Source organism: Tyto alba, unplaced genomic scaffold (assembly GCF_018691265.1).
Source record: "Tyto alba isolate M040663 unplaced genomic scaffold, T.alba_DEE_v4.0 Super-Scaffold_22, whole genome shotgun sequence".
NCBI lineage: Eukaryota > Metazoa > Chordata > Aves > Strigiformes > Tytonidae > Tyto > Tyto alba.
The window spans coordinates 13,788,675-13,803,923 of NW_024881296.1; the positions used below are offsets into that span (position 1 = coordinate 13,788,675).

Sequence of the window (15,249 nt, forward strand, 5' to 3'; positions counted from 1 at the left end):
CTTGCTTATAACTTCAGCTCAGCATCTCTTGCATCAAGGCACATCTGACCTTCCTCATCATACTGCCTGGAGTAGCACACGTACTTAAGAGACTTGGCGCTGTCTTTCCCTGCCTTGTCTTCTCCCTGGTCAGCTTTGTTTTTAAGTGTATTGCTTGGAAACAACTGGTATAGTCATCTAACTATTTAATGAGTAATAATTTCTAATTCTTTAATTTTTTTTCCTTTTGTCTTTCAGATAATGAATATGTTTTTATAGACTTGGAGCAGAAGCTTAGCAAATACTTTTCAAAGGAATGGAAGAAAGATACCACCAAAGTAAGACAGATGTTTAATTTTGGATGCTACTGTTTTGGCATTAGACTACACAGTGAAATGAAAGCTCATAAACTAAGATCTATAAAGCATTTTTTGAAGGTGGTCTTCAGAATGCTGTTCAGTAGCAAGATGCAGTGACTTGTGCATATCTGTACCATGAATTAAAAGAGCTAAAACAGCCCCTTATACAACTTTACCCGAGTCATGTAGCCATGTGGTCGCTGCTTAGCTGCTACAGGAGTGGAGAAGGTCAGTTGGTCAGTCTTCCTTTTGAACTTAGATGAGCCTATGAAGAGTCTGGAGACTTCGTCGTTATCCTTAAGCAGAACAGCCTAAAATGACCATTTGTGACTTGAACCTGATGTGAGGGAGAGGAACTGTGACTCTTCCAGAGTACATGCAGAAGGACAGTGGAATGGGAGGAAGGATATTTTGTTCCAGAAGAGACTTAGTTCTTTAAGGCTAGCCAGCCCTGTCAAGGGAGAAAGAAGCTGTGAAATAGAGACAAGTCTATGTAATTGGTTAGTGCTGGTCATTCAGACATGATAATTCCTGTTTGTGTGTGTCATTAGAGGAGCAGCAGTCTAGAACAAAGTGTAGTATGCAATTGCATTCAGATATCTTAATTAGCTCATTATGACTTTTTCCACCTTCCTTAAGGGTTTTCTTTTGCAGTGTAGGCATGCTTGCCATTTCTGCTGCTTAGAGAAATTTGCAGATGACTAGTGAGGTTGTTTGGGGATCTCTTTTATCCCGTACTGCTTCTCCCAAACAAGTGAGGGTTACTTCAAAGGCAACTGCCAGTTGTGCGGAGGACTGTGTCCAGCCAGTGAGGGTTTCCTGAGGCAGGTGTTTCTGGTCACCTGGGGATGGGGTACGCTTTGTGGTTGCTTTGAGGCTGGATACTTGCACCACTTTTTAAGTTAGGATAAGTGTCAAACCTCTGGGGTGAGGTGAATCATAAAAGGCTGAATGAGTTGCCATTCTCTCTCTGAAGTCTGAGAGGAGTTAGGCTATCGGGACTGGGTTAGCAGACAGGGATTTCATTCCTATGAAGAGGTTTCAGGTGGAAAGTCCAGTCCAGCTGATAAAAAAGGGTGACTAGCAACAAGTTCCAGAGATAAAATGTAAATATTTGCATGGTGATCGAGAAGTTGCTGGATGCATCAGATGTGCATGGCATGCCATCTACCTTATATCAGTGGGTCTGACCAGCAAAGCCCTGGAACTGCCCGTGTCAGCAAAGTTAGATGTATGAATATTAAAGCAGCAGGTGGCAAAGTAGGAAGGATGGGAGAATGAGATAGGAAGATAAGATGTTCCTTTTTGGTTTTCTTTTTTCTTCTGTTTAAACAAGCCTGTAAGTCTGAAAGGTAGGCTGTAGTTAAAACAACAGAACTCTGGCTGGCTTTCTTCTAACAGACATTTCCAGCGCGAAGCAGACATCACTGTCTCCTTTTGGTCTGTGGCTGCAGGAAGGTGTGAATAACGAACCGGCAGCCCTGCCAAACGAGGCGAGGAGTTAATAACAGGCTGGTGCGCCCCAGCCTCGGGCAGTAAATGCTGAACGCAGCAGCGTGTGTCCCTGCGGAGGGACGTGGTGATGTGATGCGGCGTGGCTGGGGCTGGTTACTCCTGGGTGTGCTGGCACGGCGAGGCTGTGGCTGGTTACTCCTGGGTGTGCTGGCACGGCGTGGCTGTGGCTGGTTACTCCTGGGTGTGCCCCGGAGACGCCGCAGCCGTGCCAGGGTGGCACGCTGCCCCGCCGCCCTGCCCGCTGCTTCCAGGGCGGCTCTGCTAAACTTGCTGCGATCAGCGCTAACGCGTCCGCGGCGCTGCCAGGTGCTGAGCCAGGTAACTCTGGGCCAGGCTGGGCATCCCCAGGCTACGCTGGGATGCTTTTATACCCGATAATCCCCCCCCATCCAAAGTCTTCTGCCTTTCCTAGGATGTCTTGCCATTCAGCCTGTCTAAACGTTTTATGATGGCTCATTGCTGTGAGCTTCCAAGACAGTCAGATCCCCCCTAAAACTTGCCAAGAGCAGAAAATGAAAAGCAGTATGGAGAGCAAGCTTGGGAAAAGACGACATTACCAGACAGGGTAACAGGACTCTTGGATGCTGAATGTTATTTAACTTGTCTTCTGTCTCTGCTCTAGGGAACAGAGAAATTCAGCCCTCCTTTTGTTGCATTCTTTAGAGTACAATACTATGTAGAAAATGGAAGAGTAATAAGGTAAGTTTCCTTCTGTGATAGTTACTGTGTTTTGAATTATTCACTGTGTTCTTAAAAGGCAAGAAAACTAATGTATTAATATTTCTTTCTTAAGATCTTCTCTGTGAACTCACAGAAATAAGCTTAAAAAAATCCGCTTGTTTGATATTTTTTTTTTTTTTTTAAAAACCTTCACAGACTTCTTCACCCAGCTGTGAATGTTTTCCCCCTGAATCATACTCCTTTTCCTTAGGAATACTGTGACTGCTTTTCCACCTGTGTTTAGAGAGCAGGTTGAAAGATGACAGTATCAAAATATGATTAACGCTCTTTTGTTTGCATCTGTTGGTTGTATGAAAAGTATCAGATGAATATACCAAAATAGCTATTTATACTCCACAGCACATGCTAGTAATTTTGGATCTGGCTTTTGTATCTGAGCAATGCTCTGTGCAGTCTACTCCTGGAAATGGACTTTTGTAAATGGACAAAAGAAATTACTTCATAAGTTAGAATTTTGCATTTGTAATCCATTCACATGGAATATGGGCTGCACTCAAAACACCACCACCCTCACCCACAGTACAGAACAAAGGATGAGGTAGTTAAAAATGAACAACTGACAGAGTTAATTTGCATCAGGACTTCTGGTGTGGCTGTGACCCTGGGGCAAGCCAAGAGCTGGGATCATTTTGGTGGATTAAAATCTTTACTGATTTTTTGGCATTTGTTCTTGTCTTGAACAAAGTTTAGTGGTGTTGTGTTTTTCTCTCTCTGTAGTCTTTAATTTTGGATACAGGGGAGTCTTTCTTCTGGAGTCTGTTTGGCTGCTAAGTGTTTCTTACTTAGTTTTGCTTTTAGGTACAAATGCATATCGTCCTACCACCCCCAATGTATATATCCTTTAGTGCCACAAGCAACTTTCTCTTGCACTAGTAATTTAATTGGAGGTCTGTGGAGCCATGCAGAGGTAGTTACATGACCCCTTCAAACTATACACAGATGCACACTTTTACAAGCAGATTGTAGTGTCCAGCACCTCATCTATATGTACATGTCAGCAGCCTGCTTCCCGTGAGCTCTTACAGCAAAGGGTGTGTGGGATATCAGTGCTACGGGATAGTTACGCCTTGTCAGAATATCCCTGTTTAGCAGCTTGAGGAAGAAGGCAAAAACAAGCCCAAGGCTCCTGTGTCTTTTGATCTATCTTGCAGGGAATTAGCTGTGGAAAAGTACCTTGAGCCTAAGGCAAGGTGAAATGAAAAAGCAGTGCCAGGTTTAGAGGGGAAAGGAGGACAGGTGTACAAGAAACAGGACTGGGATTCAGGGGAGTTGACTTTCCTGACTGCTACAGGCTTTCCAGAGAAACAGAAGTACTTGATGTAGTCAGTCTCCAAAACAGGTGTGACATGATTTTCCTTTCATCTACTTTCTGCCTTAACTTCTTAGATCTCATGCTCCTCAAGATAGAAGTTACCATTTGCCATGTTTGTACAACACTTAGTAGGAAAAGACCTTGATCTTGGCTTGATGCTCCCCACACACACGTAACTATCAGGGTGGCATTGGCACACAGCAGGGATGTCAAAGTTCAATCCCTTCTCTCAGAAGGAAGATGTGTTTGAGGGGCCTTATCTGAGCCTGAACTTTCTTTTCTTCTTCAAGTAAATTTGTCTTTGTGTCTTGCAGTGATAAGGTGGCACGGCAGCTCTACTACTGCCATCTCAAAGAGCAAGTACTTATGTCTCGATGCAACCACAAAGAAGAAATCTACTTCTTGCTGGCTGCCTACAGCTTACAGGCAGACTTGGGCAACTACAGGGAGAAGGTCCATACTGGCAGATATTTTGAACCTCAGGCTTATTTCCCGCAATGGGTAAGTTTTGGGGGATCTTTCTGTCAACAGATTGTGCGTGCAGCAGGAGCTATGTCAAGGCAGTACCTAACTGCAGCCATGCAACTTCCCCAATTCCAACTGCAGGCAGAGTGGTGGACAGCATCACCCTGAATTTCCCTCAGGGCGTATCTCCTCTCTTTCCACCAGATGTAGGTGCCTGTTCCTCTGGGGCTCACTCATCAGTGAGGTGGGTGGTGCGTACCCTTGCTTGGTGAAGGAATGTGTTTGTGTCAAATTAATAACTCCGACAGTGCGGCTGTCTTTAATTCTTCTGTGGCTTAAAGGGTTGTGTATTTGCAGTGGTATGTCAGCAAGATCTGCACAACCTAAGCTCTACAGAAAACCTCAGGGCTGCAAAGCCAAGTCATTGCCCTTGTTCCTGTCTCTGTAATACTTACCTCTGGGATGGATAGACCCAAACCCTAAAGGGTAGTACTGCTGTGCAGTGCCTCTGGTGCTTGCTTTGTTAATAATCTCTGGCTCAACTGCAGTAAGAGAAAATGGAAGGGCCTGGAAATGGGTTTGCATGTTTGTTTATAAGCATATGCACATCAGCTTGTGCCCTTCAATATTTACAAAGACCTTAGAAAGCTAAGAGTTGGTTTAGTTGTCAAATGAAGGTAAATTAGCTAGGCCTCTGACAGGCCTGGTTACCAGCAGAGAGTTCTCTTGTGGTGAGAGGTCAAGAAAACTATTGATAAACACTTTATTGTCTATAAAAATATAAAGGGAAGCTAGCTTTGCCACAGACACATCACTGTAACATCTGATGACATCTGCTGGAGCAGGATGTTCCCTGGGATCTGGACAGACCCTCCTCTGTAACCTGGTTTAGCTCTGGAGCCCCCTTCTCCACTGTGACAGTGGATTTTAGCCCAGCTCGCACCTTGAGATAGCTGTTGTAAAGCCCAGATGCCTCTGGTAGTTGGCTGCTTGTCCCCAGGCAATTTGCATCTCCCCTGAAAGGTAACACTATCCCCTGCTTTGGGGAGAAGATTCAGAGCAGTGACAGGGGTTGTGTCAGGGAGGCAAGGCTGGTAGTATCTCCTTTTTACATGATTCCCAGCCTGCCTGTCTTGCTGTGCAGAAATGCACCTTTCTTGCAGACAACAGGCCTTCATTCCATGCTGTTCCTTGCTACAGGGTGCCTGGTGGGAGATAGCTAACAAAGGGCTGGAAAAGGTGGGTCTCCTGCATGCCATTTCTGGGGCAGTTAAAACTCTTATCGCAAACTGTTGCTCATCTGGCAAACATTGCAAAAGCCAAGGCAAAGCCTGGCTCACCTGTGCCGAGCCACAACCCCAAGCAAGTATGTGGGTAATTTATTACATCATTACAAAGAGCAAAATCTGGCAGGCATGGGGACGCTTCTCTCCCTGCCCCCGGGGTCCTGTGGGGAGATACTGAGTGATCTCCTCTTCCAACGGCAATCTCTTCCTCCAACACGTGCTTGAGATCATTTGGCCAAGAGCTGCCCCAAGCCCAGTGCTAGCGAGGAGAGGTGCTGCTGCCCTGGGGGGATCAACCCAGCTTTGAACTGTGGAGCTGGCGTGCCTCTTTCTGCTGATGTTGCACGGCTGATGGCATCGATGTTGTCCTCCACCGAGCCCAGCTTTCCTCGTGGGAGGGCAACTGATCTGGCAAGGCATGCAGAGAAGAGCAGAGGTGTTACCGAACAGAGTAAACACAAGGCTTAATATAAAGTGGAAGCAGGAGCTGGGTGAGGATGGGGCCTGGTTGTTTTGAGCCAGGGCAGGTTGTTCCTGGCAGGATGTTCTTCAGTACCGGGTGGGATCTAGTTTTAAACACCCTCAGTGCTGGGGGATTTTGTGGAATGAATTCAGCCAGCACTCCTCTTATCTGTCACTACCATTCGCAGCCTGGAAGCTGCCAGGAGGTGGCCCGGCCACCTTATTGCCTTGTACAAAGAGGGCATGGGGGCAAGCATGGGAACTGGGCACTCGCAGGGCAAGAGCAAAAGGCCCAGTCCAAGTTTTTCTACTGCTTAGCAAAGCCGCGTGCCTGCCAACCGCTCCTGACAGATAAAAAAATACCTTGAGATAGTGTTATCCACTCCTTTGAGCTTGGAAAAGCTAAATAAGCCTAATGTGTAGTTTTTGGTCTTAAAAGGACCACCTAGCATTTCTGCAGTGTTTAGAGATGTCGCTGTTGATTGTGTTGGCATGCAGAGCAGAATTTGTTATCTGCCCATATGCATTTATGGATGCCAAGAGTTAGGAAAACTAATTCCAGTACTTAAAAATGAAAAGAGCTGACGCAACCTCTGTAGTCTTGGTCTGTTATGATTTTTGCCATCTGGGATCTGTTTGGAGACATCGGTATCTTCTGGGCTGCTTTAAATGCTAATCCTCCAGGGAGGTAGAGGTGAATGTAGACTAACATCTTGAGGGACCCTATGAACCTCCTCCACCTCCTGTCTCTGCTTTGCTGTTGATCACAGCTACCTCCTGTGGGGATTGCTGAAGAGTTGCTGACCTGTTTGTTTTCCTTGTGGTTTAGATAATTGCGAAGAGGGGGAGCGACTACATCTTGAAGCATGCCCCAGAGATGCACCGAGAACAGCAAGGGCTGAGCGCTAAGGAAGCAGTGCTGAAGTTCATTAAGGAGTCCTGCCTGCTGGAAGATGTGCCCGTCCACTTCTACAGGCTGCAGAAGGTTAAACAAAGAGCTGCTTATTTTGAACTTCTCTCCCATCATTAATTGGGTGCAGCATTGTATTTTTCACTTGCTGTTTATCTGAGGGACGGTTGCCTCTGATTCTGAGGAGCCAAACAAGTCTAAAATGTTCAGACAATGAGGCCTGTTCCCACAAACAAATCTGCTTGCCAATATGCAGGTATACCTGGGATCTAGTTTTGTCCTTCGGCCAAGAAACTGGCCAGAGGAATGGTGAAACTTAATTTGTGTCCCTGACTGTCACTAAACTCGCACCAGGGAAATCACTGGGAAGCCTTTCTTATTTTTTTTTCCTGTTGCAGTCCATTGAAATGGTGATGAGGTCAGCCAGCGTTCACACAAATGCCATGTAATAACTGAAGGTGACATTAAATCATCCTGACTTTCTTACTCCTATCAGAGTAGCTGGTGTTTTTTCAGCTGTATGTCAGTTTTTTGGATTCCTGGATTGTTGCTTGTCCCTGAGTCTTAGACTCCTTACATAAGGCTGCTTAAACAGAATGCACTTCATTTTTACATGCTAAGAGAGTTTAGGTCTAGAAACAGGACTAAAAAGGAGGTTTCTGTTCCACTTAGGTGAGTGAAACCCGCTCATGTAATTAGAAATGGCTTGGACCTTTTTTTCAGATGGAGATATACTCTACATAATTAAACTTCTTGGTTGTTTGTGCTTAGTAGGAATTATGTCTGGGGGGTATCTCTGTCCTTTGACCAGATTAGCAGTTCTAGTTACTGGAGAAACATGCATTTTCTGGAGGAAATATGTTCCTGTTTGGTGTGTAGTCCAGGCTTGGTTTCAGTTCCTTGCAGACGATAGATGCTCCCCCTACCTCTACTCTGTCCTCTGTTTTGATTCTAATGCTGTTAATGATGCAATCGTAAGAGGGCTGGTTACACTTGAATGTGTATGTAAGAAATCCAGCTGGCAGGACACGATATGATTTATATCCAGAAGCACCAGGGCTGTGAAATTGGTTGCTCTTAGTATCCAAATTCCTGTCTGATTTGTACTTATGCATTGCTGACTCCTTCATGTGTTGTTTGATACACAATGTGCTCTTCTTCCTGCTGTGTGACATGGTTATCTCATCTCGTGATGAGATCCTCCTCCTAAGTGACACCTGGGTCACAAAGCTCCTGATCCAAGTGCACAGGGGTGCCAGGTGAAAGAGTCAGTGTGCTGGCTGCCCCGAGATGTCAAAAGCAGCCAGCCACGTTTGTCTTACACCCTCTTGATGGATGCTGCTGAGGTTGGGAACACTGAAAGAAACCACAGCACTGAGCCCTGTATCTCTCCTCCTAACCAGTACTGATTTATGAAGCTCTTTGCCCTTAGAAAGCAGAAAGCATTTCTTAGTGACTTTAAACTGGAGACCTGGGTGGTACCAGGGGCAAAGGGTTAGGTAATGTGATGGCCTAAGGCTTGCATCTTGGCAAGCCAAATGAAGAGAGAAAGTTTTGATGTAAAGTTTGAGCTCTGTAAGCCCAAAAATTTTTACCCCAAAATTTCCTTCTTCCTGCTTCTCCTAGCGAGAAAAGTATGTGTTCCCTCCCTAACTCTGCCATGCCAGGAGAGACCGAAAGAACTAGTTTATGATATTTTTTTGGTTCTTCAAGCAAAGGAATCTCATTAGAGACCAAGTATGTCATACCAAGATCCAGCATGAGGAAAAACAAGGCAGTATTCCAACCCAGCCACAAACATTTAAAACCACCTGCTCCCAACACCGAGATCAAAAGGTTAGAAGGAAGTCCCTGTAACTCTGTGCATTGATTAGTTTCCTCCTGGCCAAGAGACACCTAAGGTCCAGCAAGTTCCTGGATGGGAACAGCAGTGCCATGGCAAGGAGAAGGGGCCAGGCATCTCTTCTGGTTTGGGCTCTCTGTCACCTGGAGAGCCAGAGTGGTGCATGTTCATGGGGACAGCAGAGACCGCACGTGACAGTGTGAGAGGTTACAAGGGACCTCTGAAAGCAGTAATCGTCTGTGCCCTCAAATCACTAAAGCTGCAGGATTCCCTGTCCGGGGCAACTAGGGTGTTTGCTGGTGAAATGCTTGAGTCGCCCAGCATGAGGGGATTTTAGGTTTAGATATTTCAGAGGTCAACAAGGCAAGGTGCACTTTACAAACACAATAAAAACCAAATGAGCTGATGGCATCTGCCTGATGAGCAGTCCTGCTACCTCTCCTGCAGTAGGTGCCAGAACAAGAGTGTGGTCTTTGTAGATTAACCTTTGACTCCGGGCTCTTCTGTTCTTTCAGGATAAGAAGGAGGATCGCCCGACTGTTATCCTAGGCCTGACCCTGAGAGGAATGCACATCTATCAGGTAACAGACTGCTGTGAAAGCCTTCTGGTGTAGCATTAACTCTGCCCAGCTCCCTTGTCCTCCCCCCCACCGCAGCTCCTCTGCCTCCCCTGTGAGTGCCAGGCTTCGCGTATCTCAAATTCTCGGTTGTTTGCAAATTCTTTGCACATGGCTGACTCCACCCTGTACCTGCCAGTCCCTGTGTCACTCCGAGTTTAATGTGTTGCAGGAGGTGAATCACGTTCGCCAGCTCCTCTACGACTTTCCCTGGTCGCACATCGGGAAGCTGGCCTTTCTGGTGAGTATGACGGCACGGAGGCCATCTGGCAGCAGGCCGTCAGCCTGGGACCTGGCAAAGCTGTTGGCCTGCCCGCACTGCCGTGTCAAGTCCTGGCGCTCGTACGCGCAAGACCACAGCTATCTCTGGTGGCTGTGTGGCTGAAAACATGCTCCTGCTCATTTCACTGGCATCTCCCCTCTTTATGCAGGGGAAGAAATTTGAGATCCAGCCAGATGGTTTGCCCTCTGCACGGAAACTGGTTTACTACACCGGTTGCCCCTTCAGATCTCGGCACTTGCTGCAGCTCCTCAGCAACAGCCACCGCCTCTTTCTGAACATCCAGCCGGTGTTGAAGCAAATCCACAAACTGGAGGAGGCTGAAGGTACGTGATAGGAGAGCAGGTGACTTTGGTAAGGGGAAGAGTACATCGTGTTAGGCTCTACTGTTGCTTCATAGTGGCTGCTCTCTATCTAATTAATGGTGTTTCTGCCTTATCAGGAAGCCGTTGAGAGAAATAGAGGTCTTTAGGTATGTTTCAAGTCCATTACTGGGAAGCATTTATGGCTCCCACATTGCTAGACTGTGATCAGAAGATGTGTGTGTGAGAGCAGTAAGGGGGGGAATATCTCCCTTTAAGTAAGAGGAGATCCTTGCTCTCTGTGCTCCCAATTGGTGCGTGTTTGACACATGCTTCTGAGTGGAAGTAATTCTGAATAAAAAGCCTTCCATTGGGATAAGATCTTCTTGTGTTCAAGCAGCAGTACAAAGTGTGAGCCTGTGCCTTAATTTTTTAGTGCCCTTTACTAAACACTGAACACAAGTTAGTCTACAGTGTCCAACAGTTAAGAGGTAGGAGTTGCAGGTGCCAGAAACACTCTGAGAGCAGAGCAGGACTCCCAGAATTTATCTTTTCTGATGGGGTCCCTTCTCTGCAGGAACAGTGATTTGAACTCTGACAGTCCCTGGTATCCTTACAGGCCAGTCATTTCATCACCTCTTGGCTTGCCCCTTTCCATTTTCCAGCTCTGCAGGCTGTATCTCCTACAACTTCTCAGCTTACCTCTCCCCAGTGGTTGTTTTTAATGCATTGTATAGGTCTTCTTGCAGAGGACTGTGTCCCCTTCCCTCTGGCCTTCTGAATCCTTTTTTTTTCCCCCAACTTTTTTCCTGACTGCTGTTCCCTGCATTCTCCACTCACACTTTCTCTGTCTTCCCTGGGGTTTGTAAGCCTTGTATCATTACCTTCAAGGTCAGAAGTGAGCCAGCAGTAGTTGGTCCTCTTGTCTGAGGATGTAGGCTGACTCCTTCCAGGGAGAAGTCAGGAAGAAACTTGTTTCTGGTTATTGCCCATCTAAACTAACTCTAGGGAGCTAACAACCATCTCTGAAGTGGTGATCTCTGGTTGTGTGGGATCAGTGTACAGGGCAAGGCAGCCCTTTGTCTCATCTAGTTTGGCTATTTCTGACTTTCCCTTCAGTGGGGATACACAAGTGGCCTTGAGCAGTGCGGGTGCAACCAGTGGCATGTGCCAGTCAGCTGTAGAACGGCTCATTAATCAAGTGTGTGTGGACAAAAGACCCTAGGTTGTGTTGTGTCTACTAGTGTCTTGTGGATTTCTTGACCACCCTCAGCACACCTCTCTTCAGGTAACAGATACAAGCCATGGGAGAAATAATAAATCATTAGTAAATGCCAGCCATGGGGATCATGTTCTTAGCTGTCTCCACATGTTGGTGACACTGTTTCAAGCAACAGTCAGTGCACACTGTTTCTAAAGACTGAGCACTTGGGTTAGTTAAGTAATTCCATTTGGGTGTTTTGTTTTGTTTTTTACCTTCATTCTGGAAGCTACTACCTTCTGTATCCTAACTGCCTCTACCTGCCTGTTCTAATACAGGTGATGCTGGGGTTTACTGCAAGTGTGACTAATTTTTCTACAACCAGCTGGGCATCCCAGTATCTGTAGAACAAACAAAGTACCAAACTGTTCCTATATTTGTTCGGTAGCTGCAGCAGTCGTTTCTTAATTGGCAGGATATGCCAGTCCCAGAACTTACTGATTATTTTTGCTACCCTTCCTTCAGTCTTGCTTAAAGGTCTCACTGGTTCCTCTTGTCTTTATTCCTCAGAGAAGAAGCGCTACCGGGAGTCCTATATCAGTGACACACTAGACATGGACCTGGACCCATGCGACAAGAATTCGCGTGGCAGCGGGAGCAGCGGGGGCAGCCGGAGGGATAACCGTCTCTCGCGCCAGTCCACGGGGAGTCACGGCAGCTCTCACACGTCGGGCATCGAGGCTGACTCCAGGCATCGGGTGTCGGTGGAAATGTCAGTGGATGAGCCCTTCAGCATTGACCGGGTGCACAGGAAAGAGAAATCCTGCAGTTCAACCATCAGCTACGGTAGCTCTGGCATTGACAGCGGCAGCAAAGAGCGGGCTGAAGATGACTCTCAGGACGATGGTAAAGAATTTGGAGATGCAGAGCAATTTCTAAGCCTGCTCTTGCCTTCTCCTGCAGGAGAATGGGGGCAATAAGAGAACGTGAAGCAGCTTGGAGCAGAAATGTAATGCTAATCCTTCTCCTGCTGCTCTTTTCCTCCTAGAGCTTGAGCTGGCAGTAGATGAGCCAGAGGAGGTGCCTGTAGATGAGCCTTTAGCGCGAGATCAGGTAGAGGAGACCACTGTGGGAGAATCTGTTGTATCTCTTCCTCTAGATGCTGCTAGCCGCCAAGGTGAGATGTCTTTATGCTACTGCTCAGTGCTTCTCTTTAGGCTCTAACAACAGGCGTAATCTGAGGGATCCAAGCAAGCTGTGTTTTCTTCCAAACAACTGCCAGTGCTACTCACTGTCCTACTGCAACAGGATTTGAAGTCAGCTCGCCTAGAGGTTAAAGGCCAGCACCTGATATTGTAGTGCTGCTCTCCTCTGTGCTCTTCAAGGTCTCCTCCAAATTTGCCAGGTTGATTAATGACAAAAAGATAACTGAGGTAAACCATTTGTAGTGAAGGAATTTGCTTTAAAATCTTGTATACCACGAAATAGCCAAGGGGTTCAACCACAGATTAATGGGCTAGTCACAGGAATTAATAGGTAGAGTTTTGTGGAGTGTGATACAGGGAATGTTAGACAATGGGGTCACACAGGAGCTGTCTGGCCTTAAGACATATAGCCTTTATAGCAAAGCAAGATGGGTGAATATGGGACAAGTTGGTGAGAAGCTGTTTCCTTGACGCTTTCTAAACATTGATCCTTAAAGGCAGAAAGGAGTACTTGTGAGCAAAAATCCCAGAGCACTGAGGGCATTTACTGATGTATATTTATAGGATAGCACTGCTTGAATGTGGCCTGTGAGAACAACTTCCGTTTGCTACAGCCCACAAAACCTCAAACCTGCAGTGTTTTTCACTTCCTCCTTCTCCTTTGCAGCTATGAATCAGGAATCACTGTCTGTGGTGCAAGTCACGTTAATAAAAATGAGAGGCCAAAGCGTGGAATCCCTTCACCGGGTAAGGGGGGGTGCTTGGCAGGAGTGTCTGTGTGTGAGTATTGAACCAAGGTCTAGTGTAATGGAGACAGCTGTAAGTCAGATGAACTTGATTGGTCTGAATTTGACTGATTTTTAGATGATGCAACCAAAACCAGCTGTTGGCCAGCTACTGCTATCAGGAATAGGATCAGAGCAGTGTTTGGGTCCAGAATAGTATAGAGGGGTTTGGAGCGATCAGTGGGGAAATCTTGCAAACCAGCTATCATCTGCCATAGGCTTACAGATGGGAAATGGAAAATAAACCACTTCCAAATTTTCAGTGCAATATAGAGATAGAGCTAAGACCATCCATGCAGTTTGGATGTGGGTTGCAAACTTGATCATCTTCCTTTTCCTGAGGCCAGAAGGAGCTCACATCAGAACAAAACCAGATGCACAAGCTCTAATTACTATAATTTGTGTGATTACACTGTGTATGTGCTGAAGTCTTTGTTGTCAATGTTTCCTTTTCATCAAGCCCTTGAGAAAAGGCAACTATATATGGTAAAATATGTCATATCATAAGTTGTGCTTGGAAAGCACTTATTAAAATGTCTTTTTAAGGCTAAACAATATCTCCTTTGGAAACTATAGCTGTATCCACTGGGGTAGAAAAGTTGTGTGTCTTTTTTTAAAGAAAAAAAAAAGACACATGCCTCCACTATTCCTTCTTTCTCTGAATCCAAATTAGCCTTATCTGCTAAAAGAATTTTAAAAATCTCTTTATCGTTTTCCCCCTTACTCACTGAACTTTTCTGAACAAGGACTTCAATCACTACTTAAGACTTTTTTTTTTTCTCTTTTCATGCTTCTTCCAGTCAAAAGTGATAAGAAATTTTCACTTATCAGAAAAATAGTCTGTCAAGTTCTATAGAATTAAATAAAATCCTCGTTATGCTTTCCAAAGCTGAAGACCATGCAGTACATAATGAACTTATTCCTATGTTTGAGTGAAACGACTTAAAAATGCAAGGCAGGGAGAGGGCATCTTGCTTAAAGTAACGTTTTTAATGCTAATGCTTTTACCAACACATGCTTATGCTATTAATTGATCAAGAGGCATCTGTTTTGTAAGAATGTTTCTGATCAGCAGAGGACTGTAAGCAATTGCAAAGGCCTAGCTGCCACTTCTATGCATCAAATATTTGGTGCATATTTAAAAAACCACAACCTTCCTTACACAGCCATGTAACTAAACGCTGCAGGACTGAGTTTCCTTAGTGTTGACTGGACCATAGCACAGCTGAGCCAGTGCAGGGTTTCCACAGGGTAGTTATTTAATTCCCATCCTGTGTTGGTGAGAGAAGTGATAGTGGGAGGAAGCTTTCTGTGTTGCCAACAGAAGTATCTTGGTTTAAAAGTGATATTCCTGAAATCAGCCTTAATATTAGCATTTACCAGCTGATTATGAAGAGATGGAACAAGAAAAAAAAAAGGTGGGGAAATTGGAAATTTCTCCAATAATTCCTCCACAGACGCTGAGTCACTACAATTTGTGTAGCAAGATGCTGCCTCTGGGAATTACTGCTGGTTTGTCACTCCTGTTTTCTTCATTGCTGAGCAATGTTATGTACCTAAAACTGTATGCTGCGCTTAGTGAACTTTGGATACCTTAACCCACTGGTTTGCATGGTTGCTCTCTGAACCTCCCTTTAGCTCATTAGACTTTCACTAACTCTGTGTTCAAGCAGTTGGGGTAATTTTTTGTTCCATGCACTCTGTCCATTTGAGGATGACTGCACGGATCTGCCAAGAAGTGTCAGGTCACTCAGGTGTCAATACCTGAATGTCAAGTGTTTTGTCCCTTGTACTGGACACTGAGGACACAGTGCAGACAGATCAGGATCTGGCTCAACATGGAAGGGCAGCTTAACGCACTTGTAATTTCTTACTGGTTCACAGCTTCTTCATTAAACCAGTGTACTTCAGAAGGCTGGCGGGGCTGTTTTGAAGGGGTGGAAGAACAGTTTTGGAAAACTTGTAGCATGCATAGCCAGCATCCTTA

The 15,249-nt window shown here is 45.6% G+C and overlaps 1 protein-coding gene across 4 annotated transcripts in view; it reads left to right on the top strand.

Annotated features, from left to right (window-relative positions):
• Nucleotides 1-15,249, top strand: part of FRMD1 (FERM domain containing 1) — a 43,710-nt gene that overhangs the window by 25,064 nt on the left and 3,397 nt on the right. For 3 of the 4 annotated variants that reach the window (XM_032996936.2, XM_032996938.2, XM_032996937.2), the window contains exons 4-13: nt 238-317; nt 2,476-2,552; nt 4,221-4,407; nt 6,949-7,104; nt 9,388-9,453; nt 9,662-9,730; nt 9,921-10,095; nt 11,843-12,178; nt 12,321-12,449; nt 13,145-13,224. In XM_032996936.2, coding sequence (XP_032852827.1) covers nt 238-317; nt 2,476-2,552; nt 4,221-4,407; nt 6,949-7,104; nt 9,388-9,453; nt 9,662-9,730; nt 9,921-10,095; nt 11,843-12,178; nt 12,321-12,449; nt 13,145-13,224 — 1,355 coding nt within the window. The remainder of the gene's footprint in view (nt 1-237; nt 318-2,475; nt 2,553-4,220; nt 4,408-6,948; nt 7,105-9,387; nt 9,454-9,661; nt 9,731-9,920; nt 10,096-11,842; nt 12,179-12,320; nt 12,450-13,144; nt 13,225-15,249) is intronic. The other variant, XM_042796182.1, reaches the window with a different exon arrangement.